Consider the following 13,917-nt stretch of genomic DNA (forward strand, 5'->3'; position numbering starts at 1 on the left):
AGCTACAAACAAAAGTATATGTGCTGTCTTTTGTATTTGCCAATGTACTTATCTGCTTTGGTGCTCTTTATTCCTTCAAGTTACTCTCCAGTAACTTTCAGATTAGCCTGCAGGATTGTCTTTAATATTTTTTTGTAGGGCAGGTCTCCTAGCAACAAATTCACAGTTTTTACTTATCTGGGAATGTCTTATTCTCTCCATTTTGAAGAATAATTTTACTAGATACAGAATTCTTGGTTGACAGATTTTTTTAAATACTTTGAATAAGTCACCCCACTGCCTTCTGAGCCCCATGGTTTCTGGTGAGAAATCAGCTGTTAATCTTATTGGGGTCCCTTGTATGTGATGAGTCATTTTCCCTTGCTGCTTTTATGGTTATTTCTTTGACTATGGCTTTGGCTTAAGCCAAAAGGATATGTGTTTAGGATATAATGGGGATATCTTTGAGCTTATCCTCCTTGGAATTCATTTAACTTCTTAGATATGTGGATTAATGGTTTTCATCAAATAGGGGACGTTTTCAGCCATTATTTCTCCTAATTCTTCCTGCTACATTCTCTCTCCTGTCCTTCTGAGACTTCCATTGTGTGTATGTTGGTATGTTGATAGTTCTTGAGGCTCTCTTCATTTTTCTTCATTTTCCTTTCTTTCTATTTCTCAGACTGGGTAATCTCAAGAGACCTACCTTCCATTCAGTGATTCTTCTGCTTTCTCAAGTATGCTATTGAGCTTCTCTACTGAATTTTTGTTTCAAGTAATATATTTTTCAACTACAGAATTTCTATTTTGTTCTTCTTTTTAAAATAATCCCATCTATTTATTGATATTTATGATATTTAGTAAAATACCATTCTCATACTTTCCTTTAGTTCCTTGAAATTTTTAAAAAATAGGTGATTTAAAGTCTTTGTCTAGTAAGTCCAACATCTGGGTGTCCTTGGGTACAGTCTCTATTTATTGCTTTTTTTTTCTTGTGTATGGACCACACTTTCTTGTTTCTTTGTCTTTTTGTAAGTTTTTTGTAGAAAATAGGTCTTTTTGTGTAACATAATGTGGCAACTTTGATAATCAGATTCTCATACCTTCCCAAGGTTTTTGTTGCTGTTTATTGTACTTGTTTGTTTATTTCTTCTGTGAGTTTTCTGAACTAATTCTGTGTAGTCTGTATTCTTTGTCATGTACAACCACCACAATCTTGGTTAATTTAGTGATCAGTTAATGATTGGACAGATATTTCTTTAAGCACCTGGATCCAATAAATCTCCCAGTCTTTCCTGAGGATCTCTGTATGTGGACTTGAGCGTGCCTTCAACATTCAACCACACAGTTGTCAACTCTACCTCAGGCTCTGCACAGAGCCTCATGGTCAGACAGAAGTGAAAGTTTGAGGCCTTCTCAGTTCTTTCCTAAGCACATGCAGAGCCCTGAGCATGCACACAGCCCTACATGTGCACATGGCCTTCTAGATCGCCAGGAATGTGTTGGAGATTTTCAAAGCCCCTATGGGCATCTTATTCTCCAGGATTTCCTCTTAATGTTTTTAGTTAGCCTATTTGTTTGCTTCCCTGTGATCCACCACTTCAAGATTCTGCAAAGTTAACCAATTGCTTGTAATTATAATTATTTTCAACAGTTGCCTCTATAATAAGACTTTTTTCTTGTGCGAGCTCCAAGTCAAGTTGAATACAGACAACCAGGCAAGTGGGGGTCTTCCAGGGACCTACCAGACAAGTCAAATAATGACAATTCTTCAAATGGCAGATTTTGAAAGAGCTCCAGTCCCATTTTGGTCCCTCCTGTGGATGCCAGGCTACTGCTTTTAACAGGAATGCAGAATGTTACTTTTTAAGGCTCCCAGAGAACTGGAGAATGTGGGATCTTTTTTTTTTGAGGTACATAACAATGAAATGCATAAATCTTAGTGTATGGTTTGATAAATTTTAACATATGTATGCACTGATATAACCATCTCCCAGATCAAGATATTGAACATTTTTCATGAATTAGTATTTCCCCTTTATCTATATCACCCATTCCTTCCCCTCTCCCCATGGAAACCATTAGTCTGTTCTTTGTGCCTGAGTCTATTTATATTATTTGTTTGTTTGTTTTGTTTTTAAGATTCCACAATAAGTGAAATTATATGGTACTTGTCTTTCCATGTCTGACTTATTCCCCTTAGCGTAATACCCTTTAAGTTTATCCATGTTGCAAATGGCAAGGTTTTGTTCTTTTTTATGGCTGAGTAATATTCCTTTGTATATATGTACCATTACTTTTTCATCCATTCATCTATCAGTGAACATTTAGGTTGTTCTATATTTTGGTTGTTCTGTATATGCCCTAGGAGGGCATATATCTTTTCTAACTTGTTGTTTTGTTTTCTTTGGGTAAATACTTAGAAGTGGAATTTCTGGGTTGTATGGTATGTCTAGTTTTCATTTTTTGAGAAACCTCCGTACTGCTTTCCATAGTGGCTGCACCAATTTTTAATCCCACCAGCAGTGTACAAGGGCTCCCTTTTCTCCACATCCTGTCAACACTTGTTTTCTTGTCTTGTTAATATTAGCCTGGAGAGTGCGGGATCTTAACTAGGACAAGTCAAAAATGCCATAAAGCTCACTGTCCTTACCAAGATTCAGCAGCTTTGTTTTGCTTTATTAACATTCTCTGGATTGCTGAAAGCCTTTGGATAATTTCTTGAGTTCTGAAAAAGTTGATTTTGACCATTTTTGCCAGATTTCTCATTGCTTTTATGGAGGAGAGGGTTTTCAGAGGTCCTTACTCCACCATTTTTGCAAATGGCACAGCCAGAAAACTGCTTTTTGATCCCTGGTGAGCTCAGAAGAAACCTGCCCACATGGGCCCTGAACATTCCTGCCTGCCTGCACCTCTGGCTCTGAAGTAGCCAGACACTCAAGCCCCTGGCCTGCCCCCCAAGGACGGACTGCACTTGGTTGGGAAAAGGGCCCCCACCCTCCTACCTTGACATATTCTCTTACTTCCCCTGCTTCCTTCAGGAGTAGAAGCTGGAATGGCTGGAAAAACTCCTCTGAGAAACTCTCTGTAGCCAGGCTGTCTTTTCTTCTGTGGCCTCTGCTCTCCCTTTCAGGTCTACCGTCTCCGCCCTGGTGGATGACCTCAGGTTATGGGGTACACATGTGTTCCCATAAATCTCCCTGCCAAATTACCTGGGTGTCAGGGCTCTAAAAGACCGAACAGAGCTATTTTGCCATGATTTATTCAGAAGCCTTGCCTTGCTCATTATTCATAACCCCTTTCTGTGGCTTTTCATGCCAGCTCAGAACAGCCCAGGCTCTGCGGCTCCGCGGCTATAGAACGACCTGCCCATGAGCACTGTTGTGCCCAAGAAGAGCAGGCTTAACTAAGAAAACCCATTTCCAGGCCAGGCTGGTCCAGGATCAAATGCCTTAGATTTGTATTCCACAAATAGAAACGTAAAGATTCGAGGGTTTTTTTGTTGTTTTTGCTGTTTCACAGAAGTATCTTTCCTAGAAACAGCTCTGAGCAATAGGATGGGTCCTTGCTGAGACTCATGGGAAAATTAAAACAAAAACTAGATAAGCTTCAAGTCTTTCCTGGAAAGCAGAAGACGTAATGCGCTACTAGTGGGCGGGAGTAGAGGATGACGCTCCCTCTGTGAGCCGCAGCCCATCAGAGGAGGCAAAGGTACAGAGGGTACAGGGAATGAATTCATGCAGTGGAGGAGATTGGCCCCACTGCTCTTATTTTCAGGAGCCTTTCTCTGTGGTGGAGACACCACTCTTCTCTCTGCCTGGCTCACTCCATCCGAGGGTCATCCTCAGCCTTAGCTCCTTCTCACTTCTTCCAGGAAGCTTTCCCTGGCCACCCCCACATGTCTCCCCCAGAGCAGTCACAGCATGAGCTGTACATGCAGGACCGCTTCCCGCCTCTCAGGGATGGTGCGTGTCCTAGACCCAGCGGCTTCCCAAGGGCCTGGTGCAATGCACAGCCCGTGGGAGAGGCTCAGAGGAATGCATGAAGCTTTCCACAGAAGATCGTGTGGGCACTTTGGTGGCCAGTAGGAAACTCAAGCTAATTTGAACATAGCATTGATTCTAAACAGTCACATACCTGCCAAACCAGGAGCAGCAGCATCCTTCTCTGCCCTGCTCCCTGCACCAGGGAAGAAGACCTCTACCCCATTCACCTCCCTCGCATTTCTCCCCCACGACCAGCCTGTTGGGACACCCGGAAGGGCAGCCTGGTGGCAGAGTTGTCCACAATTGAGTTCAGCCACCGAGACCCCGTGTATGGCACCATCTGGCTGCAGTCAAAGACGGGCACCGAATGCTTCTCAGCATCCACAGACGGGCAGGTACCAACTGGCCAGGCACCGCGCAGGGTGAGAGGGTGGAAGCAGCAAACCATTCCCTGGTTCCCCTTCGGAATCACCTGGGGAACATTTCCTTTTGCATTTTATTTTTAAATTGAGTAGAGGTCATACATGCACATGAAACAAAATCCAAAAGGTACAATAGGGCAGACAGAGAAATAAATGCCTTCCCTCCACCTCTGCCCACAAGCCTCCTGTTCCCCCTCCAGACCAAATGCTGGGTGCCCATCAGCACCAGCTTCTTCTGCATACGGAAGCAAACATTTCTGTCTTTGTCACTGTCCTTCTGCGCATCTTACCTATCCTTCTGCACCGGTGTTTCTCTTTTAGCATATTTTGATTGAATGTTTCATACAGCACTCATTGCCCGTGCCTGTTAAGGACTGCACTGGGTATGCCATACTTACAGTGGATTTTAATATTTTGTTGTTACCCCAAAAAATGTAGCAAAGAGTGTATTTGTGTAAAGATTATTGCACATATGTGAAGGTACGTCTACAGCAATCATTTCTGGCAGTGGCATTTCTGAATCAAAGCATATGTGCATTTTGTTGCTATATGTTGCCATACCATGGGGAGCCTTTAAGAATACAGATCCGAGGGCTCACACCTGATGATTTTGATTTGGGGAGTCTGGGGTGAGGCCCTGGCATCTGGAGTTTATGGAACTTGCCCATGACTCCGACGGTGTCCAGGCTTGGCACTGCGGACCAGAGCGGTGATTCTCAAAGTACAGTTGCTAGTAGCCTCTGACACACACCCTTCTAAGACAGGCCCCAGGAAGGTGCAGTGGGTGGGGAAGGCAAAAGCCAGGAGGACCGTGGGGCCTCAGGTCTCACAGACACCTCGCCTGCCACCAGGTCATGTGGTGGGATATCCGAAAGATGAGCGAGCCCACCGAGGTAGTGATCCTGGACATCACCAAAAAGGAGCAGTTGGAAAATGCCTTGGGGGCCATGTCTCTGGAGTTCGAGTCTACTTTGGTGAGTGTCCCTTCTGCTCCGTTCCCCGACGTTCGTGGCTCGGGCAGCCAGAGCCAAGGGCGGGCCGCGGCTAGCGGATCATGCTTGTGAACCGGGGCTGCTGCTGCTTCCCTTGTGCCCCGGCGGGGCTCCGGGAGCATCCCCAAGGCGGTCATCCCGGACCTGGGCGGTGTTCACCACGACTTGCCAGCAGGGGGCTGCGGAGCTGCTGGAGCAGGGAAGCCGTCCGATGCTCACAACGGCCGTTTGGCTAGTGGCTGGGCAGAACAGAAGGCAAGCTTTCTGACCAACAGGCTTCCGGAAAGGCCCCATTCTATGGGGGGAGCCCTTCGCAGGACCAACACCAGGAGGCCCTGCCCCTGCCTCACACTGGCTCCCTGGTCTGGTCACCTCGCTCCCCGTGGGGAAAGGAGAGAGGCTGGGGAAGGGGGCAGGATCAGAGGAGGCTCCCTGGAAAACTGGAGCACAGGCATCATTAAGGCATTCAGTACCTGAGAAGGGACGGAAAGAAATACCACAGTGGGGCAGTGATGTGAATGTGTCGGAGGAGGGAAGCCTCTAGAAGGAACGAAAGAAGACTCCCACCAAAGCAAGAAAACAACCTTCCCAGATGGCTCTTGGCTTAGACTGGCTCTTGGTTTGTTTCACCGAAGCCTGGGCCAGGCCCCTTCAGGATGGTCACTGGTTTGGCCCCCAGGCCATGTGACATCATTCCCAGGCCCTTGGGAGGTGGAGGCCCCCTGGCGTCCCCCCAGCGCTGGGAGTCCTCACCCAAGCCTGGGGATGAATCCTGGTTGGGGGGCACTGACCCCCAGCCCTGGGTGTGCAGGTGGAGGCGAGGACTCAGAAACGCATTCTGTCTGGGAATCGGGGATTTCCCGACCAAGTGCTGGACATAATGACTATGCTGCCACTAGTCCCCCGTCCCCACACTGTCCCTGGACACCTGTTGTTGCTCTCCGTGATGAGCTTGAATGATCACCCATGGCCATCTTGTGAGGTAACGTTAGCCCCACTTTCCAGATAAAGAAGGTGAGGCTTACTGAGGTATGTCACGTGCTATAGACCACAGCGAAGCGGGGGCGCTGACTCAAGGCCCAGGCCCTCCACCCAACCCCACCGAGAAGTCTGTGGCCAGAGGCAGGCCTGGGACCCTCCGCACTAGCCCGTAGGAGCCCTGTGTTACTTTATTACTTAGATTCCGGGCCTCTCAAGCTGCATGTCTTCACTTCCCTTTTCATTTTGCAGTTGGTTTTCTTAATTGCAGTAAAAGACACAGAGCATTAAATTTCCCATCTTCACCATCTTCAAGTGTACACGCAAGTAACATGAAGTACATGCACATTGTTGTGCAACGGATCTCCAGGACTTTCTCATCTTGCAAAACTGACACTCTGTACCTGTGAAAAAATAGCCCCCCATTCCCCTGCCCCAGCCCCCCAGGCCTGCTGCCTTGTGAGTCTGACTCCCCGGCGCACCTCATGGAAGTGAGCTCTTGTGATACTTGTCTTTCCAGTGACTGGCTTGTCTCACTTAACATAATGACCTCGAGGTTTATCCACATCATATGTGGCATGTGTCAGAATCTCCTTCCTCTTTAAATCTGAATAACATTCCATTGTGTGTACAGACCACATTTTGCTTATCCATTTATATGCAGATGGACTCTTGGCTTGCTTCCACCTCTGAGCTGCTGTGAATAAAGATGCAGTGACAGGGGTGTGCAATGTAGCTCAGTTCTGCAGAGAGTAGCCGGAAGCTGCAGTTGAGGGGTGGCTGTTCTAGGCTCATGTTATACATTATCCATTCAATCATTTACTTCATCTGCAAACAGACATTCAGGATCATTCCAGCAAAGTGCCTTGTGGACACAGTGGTGCTACTTTAAGAGGGTTGAGATGAGACTCTCCACAGGTCGGGTCATGGGGACTTCCTTAAGAATGGGGCCCTTGAGCAGGTTCTGAAGAAGGTGGGATCTGATGAGGCACTGAAGAGTGGGCAGCTCCCTACGAGGAGAAGAGGCGCAGCCCACTCAGAGGTTTAAACAGAAGGCCCTTCAGCACCTTCAGACTCCCTGCCCCAAGCCCTAAAGGCCGCCCTCCATGCCAGCTAAACCCTGAGCTGGGGTTTCACAGAGCCCCCCACTCCTGTGTCACCCTCCACAGCCAACCAAGTTCATGGTGGGCACCGAGCAGGGCATCGTTGTCTCCTGCAACCGCAAGGCCAAGACGGCAGCTGAGAAGATCGTATGCACCTTCTCAGGCCACCATGGCCCCATCTATGCCCTCCAGAGAAACCCGTTCTACCCAAAGAACTTCCTGACCGTTGGTGACTGGACCGCCCGCATCTGGTCAGAAGACAGCCGGGAGTCACCCATCATGTGGACCAAGTAAGCGGGGAGGCTGGGAGCCGGAGGGGGATGCAGGGGGTGGAGGGGACAGAGGTGGCCCAGCTCCGGAGTGCCCTGAGCCTTTGTGTGCCCACCATAAAATGGAGAAAACCCCCCTCCACAAATACCCACCGTCATGCAGTGACTGACAGCCACTTCATAAAGGAATTCGCTTCAAGCTGCTCAGGTTAGTAATAACAGCAGCCATGGGTTAATTTTAGTAACCCCTCAAGACAATCCTAAGGGTAGGCAGTGTTGCTCTTGTCACCTCATGGCTTGTGCTAGGGACTGGAGCTACAAGAAACAAGGCCACTTGCCCCTGGTCTCTCAGCTGGTGGGGAGCAGAGCTGGGTGTGAACCCAGGAAGCCTGGGGGAGAAGCTGGGAGCCTCAGCAGGAGCCTGGGGTTCTCCTTTCCTTCCAGGGTGGGCGGGGACGAGCAGCAAGGGGGCTGAAGACAGGGCCGTGAGCACCACTGTGGGACCAGAGAAGCTTGGGGGCTCACCCAGCCTGCCCAGAGAGAGGCCAAGGGCATGCCGTGAGGCTGAGCCCCCTTGGGATGGCCCCATTGCCCAGGGTGAACCCCGCTCCTCAGAGGTGCTGCAGTGCAGGCTGAGCCCAGAGCCCAGAGCCCAGGCTGGGGCTGGGGGAGTGCTGCGCTCTTGGCCTTCAGATGTGTGGCCCTGGGCTTCCAGCCCAGGCAATCACAGACTCCTGCAATGCCAACGCCACTGTGACCCTAATGGGCATCTTCAGTTCTAGGTGTTCCCAAATCCAGTTGCATCAGGATCTCCTGGGAGCAGTTATATTTTTTCAAATCCAGATTCCAGGGCCCCAGCCCTGAGGTTCTGCTGCACTGGATCTTGGGTCTGGCCCAGAAATGAGCATGTTAAGGATCTTCCCAAGCCTTCTGATTCAGCCTGTCTTTGCTTTTGAAGCAGAAATCTAGTCCAGTCTCCCCATCCTACAGGGATGGGAATGGAAGCACAGAGGACAGCATTTGTTCCAGGTCTGGGAGCGAGTTAGAGGGCTCTGCACTGCCTACCCAGGTTCTGAGTGGAAGTAGAGCCTCCAGCACTCCTTGGGGTCTGCAGCTGCAGGGTGTGTGCTAGCAGAGAGGGGAGCAGTGATGATGCGCAGAGCACCTGCCCTCTCCCAGGCCTTTCTCCAGGCTTGCTCCCAGAGGGAGGTGGTGCACCTGTGGCCTATAGTTTGTGCAGCTTCCTTCCTTTCCTGCACAGGGACATAAAGGGAAACAAATAAAAACACTGGACACCTAAGTGAAATTTGAATTGCAGAAAAAAAAACATTTTTCTTTTGTGTAAGCGTATTCCATGCACTATTTGGGACATATTTATCCTAAAAATTACTTACTGTTTGTCAAAAATCTCCAGATAGTTTCTTTTGTCTTGATCATTTCTGTGTGGCTCAGCGGTCCTTACACTTAGTTGCAAAGGAAACTGGGAAATGTAGTCTCATGGTGGGTGGGTGTCTCCCACCACAGCCTGGGGGCAGCAGCATCACTAACGGGGATGTGTGTGAGTGCGTACGCATACTGCACATGTGTTTAAATGGTCCATGTTCGCTGCCGAATTTCTTATTCAAATATATATCATTATGTTTATTATATACATTCTCTTATTGAGAATCTTATAGTCAAGGAGCTTTTCCCCTGTTTTCTTCCAGGAGTATTTTGGTTTCAAGTCATGTGTTTAAATCTTTAATTCATTTTGAGTTTATTTTTGTATGTAGTGTAAGGTAAGGGTCCAATTTCATTCTTTACTGCAGAAATCTTTAAAAATCTAGATTGAAACAAGTAGGAAGTATAGCTCTCTTCTAATCTCAATATCATGAACTTTTCTGAGCACATCGTTCCTCTGACTCCATTCAGTGAGTCCCAAGGCTGGAGGACCGGGCCCAGATCCAGCAACACATGCCCGTTCCCTGGAGTTGGCTGTGGAGAAACACCAGTGGCCAGCTCCCAGGAAAGGCCATATCCAGAGCCCTGTAACGTACACACAGGGAGCTGTGGGTGCATGAGGTCGGCATGGCTGGCAGTCAGACACGAGGAAGAACTTCCTGCCCAGCAATGAGACCCTGGAGCCTGGCAGGGCTGGGGGAGGAGAGCCGTGGCTCAGCAGCCTCTCTGCCCGTCCCACGGCATCCCTGACTGGTGGCACCCGGCTCCCCACAGGTACCACATGGCCTACCTTACTGATGGCGCCTGGAGCCCGGTGAGGCCAGCAGTTTTCTTCACCACTAAGATGGATGGGACCCTGGACATCTGGGACTTTGTGTTCAAGCAGTGTGATCCCGCCCTCAGCCTGAAGGTTAGGAACACTGCCTTCCCCAGGCATCCGGGCCTCAGGCCCTGGTGGTTTGGTAGAATCCCCTGGGGGAAATTTAAAAAGAAAAAAGAGTGGATGCCTGGCCTCTTGTCCTGCCAGACCCATTCCTGCAGGAGCCCTGGATGCAGGCTCCAAGCAGCTGACCCTTCCAGGCTGAGCTGATGTTATCATATTAGCATAACCAGAGCCTCAACCTACTGGCTGGGGCCAGGGAGGAGCATGGGGTTTGGGAAACTGCAGGATGAATGTGGGGCTGGACTGAAGGGGTAGCTTGATATGGTGGGGTGGGTAAGGTGGGGGACGAAGAATCTCAACAGCCAGTCTCAGAGTGTGAATTTCATCCAGTGGGTCAGCAGGAGTCACTGAGGGTGTCTGGATGGGGTGCTTGGCTAAGGCTTCCCAGGGGCCAGATAATCAGACAAGCAAAGAGTTACTCTGCTCCTCTTTTCTCCCTCACCTGGGTCTTCCTGGCTCCTCAACAGGTGTGTGACGAGGCCCTGTTCTGCCTGCGGGTGCAAGACAACGGCTGTTTCATAGCCTGTGGTTCCCAGCTGGGGACGACCACACTGCTGGAGGTCTCTAGTGGGCTGTGCACCCTGCAGAGGAATGAGAAAAACATAGCTTCTTCCGTGAGTGCTCGGTGCCGGGGCGAGGCGCACCCCAGCCCGTGCGGACCTGGGCCCTCGGCAGAGCAGGCTAGTCAGAGGAAAGGAGCCCCTCCCTCCCGCCTCCCAGGAAATGCGTGGACTTCTGGGGGGAGGCGGTGTGGTGTCCTAAGATGAGCACTGTGAAAGGGGGTCAGGGTGTGTGGACCCACCCGGCTTGACCTCACAGTAGCTAAGTGGCTATGGGCTGTGTTACCTCTCCCCTGACCTCTCCAGGCTTGTTTTCCAGCTGTCAAAGTGGTTTGATTGTCTAGTTTGAAACAATGTATTTTTTTGCGGCAGAACTTATCAAATGAAGGCTTAGCAGAGTGCCAATAGAGAAGACACGAAAGGGGGCTGCCCTGGGGAGGGGTCCCAGGGCTGAGATCTGTCATTATACCCAACCCGGGGCAGCCCTGGCAGTGTCTCCCCAGAGCTGTGGGCACACTGAGGACCTGGCTCTGCCTGAGATGGGGGTCCCACCATGGAGCTTGCCCCTGCGCTGGGCCAGGGCTGCCACGTTGCACAGGTCCAACGGGTGTTCTTCCCGCTGTCGTCTGTGTCCTTGGCACTCCTTGGAGCTGAGTGACTGGCGTCCGTGCCCCGCCTTCCCACTACAATATCCAGCCTCCCTTCGTGCTGTCAGCCCTCTGCAGATCCCTGTGGGGGCTGCTTCGGGTGGGGCAAGGAGAGCACAGCCCGGCCCTTGTGCCGGGAGCCAGCCGCTGGCTGCTGCGCTCTCCCCACCGCCCCTCCGGCCCTGCGTGTCCCCAGATGTTTGAGCGGGAGACCCGGCGGGAGAAGCTCCTCGAGGCCAAGCATCGGGAGCTGCGGCTGAAGGAGAAGGGCAAGGCGGCGGGCAAGGACGACGAGCCGAGGGAGGAGGGCGCCGCCCCCAACCTGGAGGAGCTCGTTACCCAGGCGGAGGAGGAGTTCTTCGACGTCATCTTCACGGAGCTGAAGAAGAGGGAGACGGAAGCCATGAAGTCAAAGCCTGTAGGGGCCTCGCGTGGGGGCGGGGGTGGGCCGGGCAGAGGCTGTGGTGCCTGGGGTCCGCCTGCTTACTGGCCCCCCAGGTGACCAGGAGCAAATAGCCTGGCCACGTGGACCGTAATCTGTCCGTCCGGCAAACGGGGGGAGTTGCTCCCTCCTTCTGAGGAATCCGAAGTCTCCAAATGGCCATCACGCCCTTGAGGGCAGGGCCATTTGGGATCCTCTCCCCACCACGGTGGGCCGGCCCTGCTCGAAGAGCTGTGTGGGGAGGTCTCAGGCGAGCGGGGCAGATGGGGCGGCCGAGATAAGTGAGCACACGGAGGAAGTAACTGCGCCACCTCCTGACCTCTGTGGACGTTTTTGGTTATGAGCGGCTTTGCGCTCCCCCTGACCGTGTGGTACAGGTGCAGCAGAGGGCTCCCCCTACTTACGCCAGAGGTGACACTAGAGTCCAGCTTTCTGACCCACAGCCACAGGCCACCGCCCCACCCCTGCCTCCCAGCCCTCCAGAAGGCAGTGCCAACAGTGGCCACCTTCCTCAGCACAGTGCGGCTGACAGATTCCAATGCCTGGTACTGGGGGTCCCAAAATGTGCTCCTTACAGCAGCTTGAACACTCTAGACAAGGAAGCTGAGCCTCAGGAGGGGTTAAGGTTCACAGAATGGACCCCGCCCTCTTCTGCCTGCTGCTATGCACCTCTTGTAACTCTTAGTTTTCTGCAGTTGGGCAGAATTTCTGGGGTCAGAGCTGAGAAAGCAGTGCTGGGTCCTTACCCCCACTGTTTCTCGTCCCAGCCACTGTTCTGACGGGTGAGGTGTCCAGGAGGAGCTAGCCCAAGGTTGCCCAGGCAGCAAGTGGCAGAAGCAGGACCTCTGTACCTGAGAGTGTCAGGTGCCCGTGGCCGTGCCCACTGTCAGCACCAGCTGGCCCTGAGCACCCACTAGGACCTCACGGTCTCCTGGGCTCACAGCAACCCAGGCTTCAACCAGTTGGCTGTTTTGGCCTCTGTGGTTAAACTCCCAGGGCGCAGGGGAGGCCTGCCCCCCACCAACGATTCTGTGCTTTTTCCTTGGCAGGAACAACCAAGTCTGGAGGCAGAGGAGGAAATGGAGGGAGAGGACGGAGGGGAGAAGGGAGGCGGCGGCAGCGGAGAGATGCCGGTCTAGAAGGTCAGCCGTGACCGCGGCCCTGCGCACACCCTCACCTCTGTTTCCTGCCTCTCAGCATTGCCCTAGTTTTACAGGGAGAGGACTAGGCTCCTCCCTTAAAGTGTCGCTGGAGAAGGCCAGGGAACAAAAGGGCCCTGAGCCAATCCCAACACCCCACAAATCTCTGGCCCACCCTGACTCACCAAGCCCGGTCCCCAGAGACCCCAGAGGGAGGGAGGGAGGGCTCATCCCTGTACCCCTCATCTCAGTCACCCCATGCACCTCCCGGCCTACTCTACCTCAGATCCCACCCAGTCTTTCAGCCTGGCCCTGCGTGGCCCCCTGGATTCACTTCTCAGGGGCTTTCCCGACAATCATTTTCCTTCCCAAGCTTGCAAAGCCCCATGGCTGGGTCTCAGGCAGACTGTGGGTGAGGAAATGGGTTTGTCCTTCTGTACTGACCCTCCCCATCCACACGCCACCCGGGAGCAGAAAGTCTGTCCCCTTCAAAGATGTCTTTCTCGGCAACTCCCCAAGGCATGTTTACCTCCAGAGCGTGAACGTGGATCACTCACAGCAGCTCGGTGCTTCCTGTGCATGTGTGAGCGTCCCAGAATCTTCATTCTTGTCAAATTAAACTAACAGTAACACTCACAGTCAGTGTTCATTATGATCCCTGCGCCGAGAGCTTTTCATGTTATCTCATGTAATTCCTTTATAAAGTCCCAGGAATATTTGTACTCTGACCATTCTTACTCCACAGAGGAAGAGGCAGGTGCCGGGAGAAGTGAGGGGACTTGCCGTGTCACAGAGCTGGTGGAGGGGACAGGAGCCTGGCAGCTCATGCCCGGCCCTGCAGGGCGGTCACCTGGGGACCAGGCTCCGGGCAGGGCCCACGGGGCTCCACAGAGGGCCATGGCTGCCCTGAAACCACAGCGTACCAGAGAACGTTCAGTGACCACTGCCAGAGCCGTCAGTGGACGAGAGAGCCCCTCAAAGCCAGCCTTGCACCAGGAGAAGGCCCCCAACTACCAT

General features: G+C 51.7%; 1 protein-coding gene across 4 annotated transcripts in view; it reads left to right on the forward strand.

Annotated features, from left to right (window-relative positions):
• The window catches only part of DNAI2 (dynein axonemal intermediate chain 2), a 28,886-nt gene extending 15,331 nt beyond the window's left edge, over positions 1-13,555 (forward strand). For 3 of the 4 annotated variants that reach the window (XM_073235874.1, XM_017643976.3, XM_017643991.3), the window contains 7 exons: positions 4,221-4,360; positions 5,239-5,361; positions 7,527-7,750; positions 9,944-10,079; positions 10,580-10,726; positions 11,516-11,737; positions 12,811-13,555. In XM_073235874.1, coding sequence (XP_073091975.1) covers positions 4,221-4,360; positions 5,239-5,361; positions 7,527-7,750; positions 9,944-10,079; positions 10,580-10,726; positions 11,516-11,737; positions 12,811-12,900 — 1,082 coding nt within the window. In that variant the 3' untranslated portion in view covers positions 12,901-13,555. The remainder of the gene's footprint in view (positions 1-4,220; positions 4,361-5,238; positions 5,362-7,526; positions 7,751-9,943; positions 10,080-10,579; positions 10,727-11,515; positions 11,738-12,810) is intronic. The other variant, XM_073235875.1, reaches the window with a different exon arrangement.
• The last annotated feature ends 362 nt before the right edge of the window (positions 13,556-13,917 follow it).

The sequence above is a fragment of the Manis javanica genome, chromosome 4, assembly GCF_040802235.1.
Source record: "Manis javanica isolate MJ-LG chromosome 4, MJ_LKY, whole genome shotgun sequence".
NCBI classification, from domain to species: domain Eukaryota; kingdom Metazoa; phylum Chordata; class Mammalia; order Pholidota; family Manidae; genus Manis; species Manis javanica.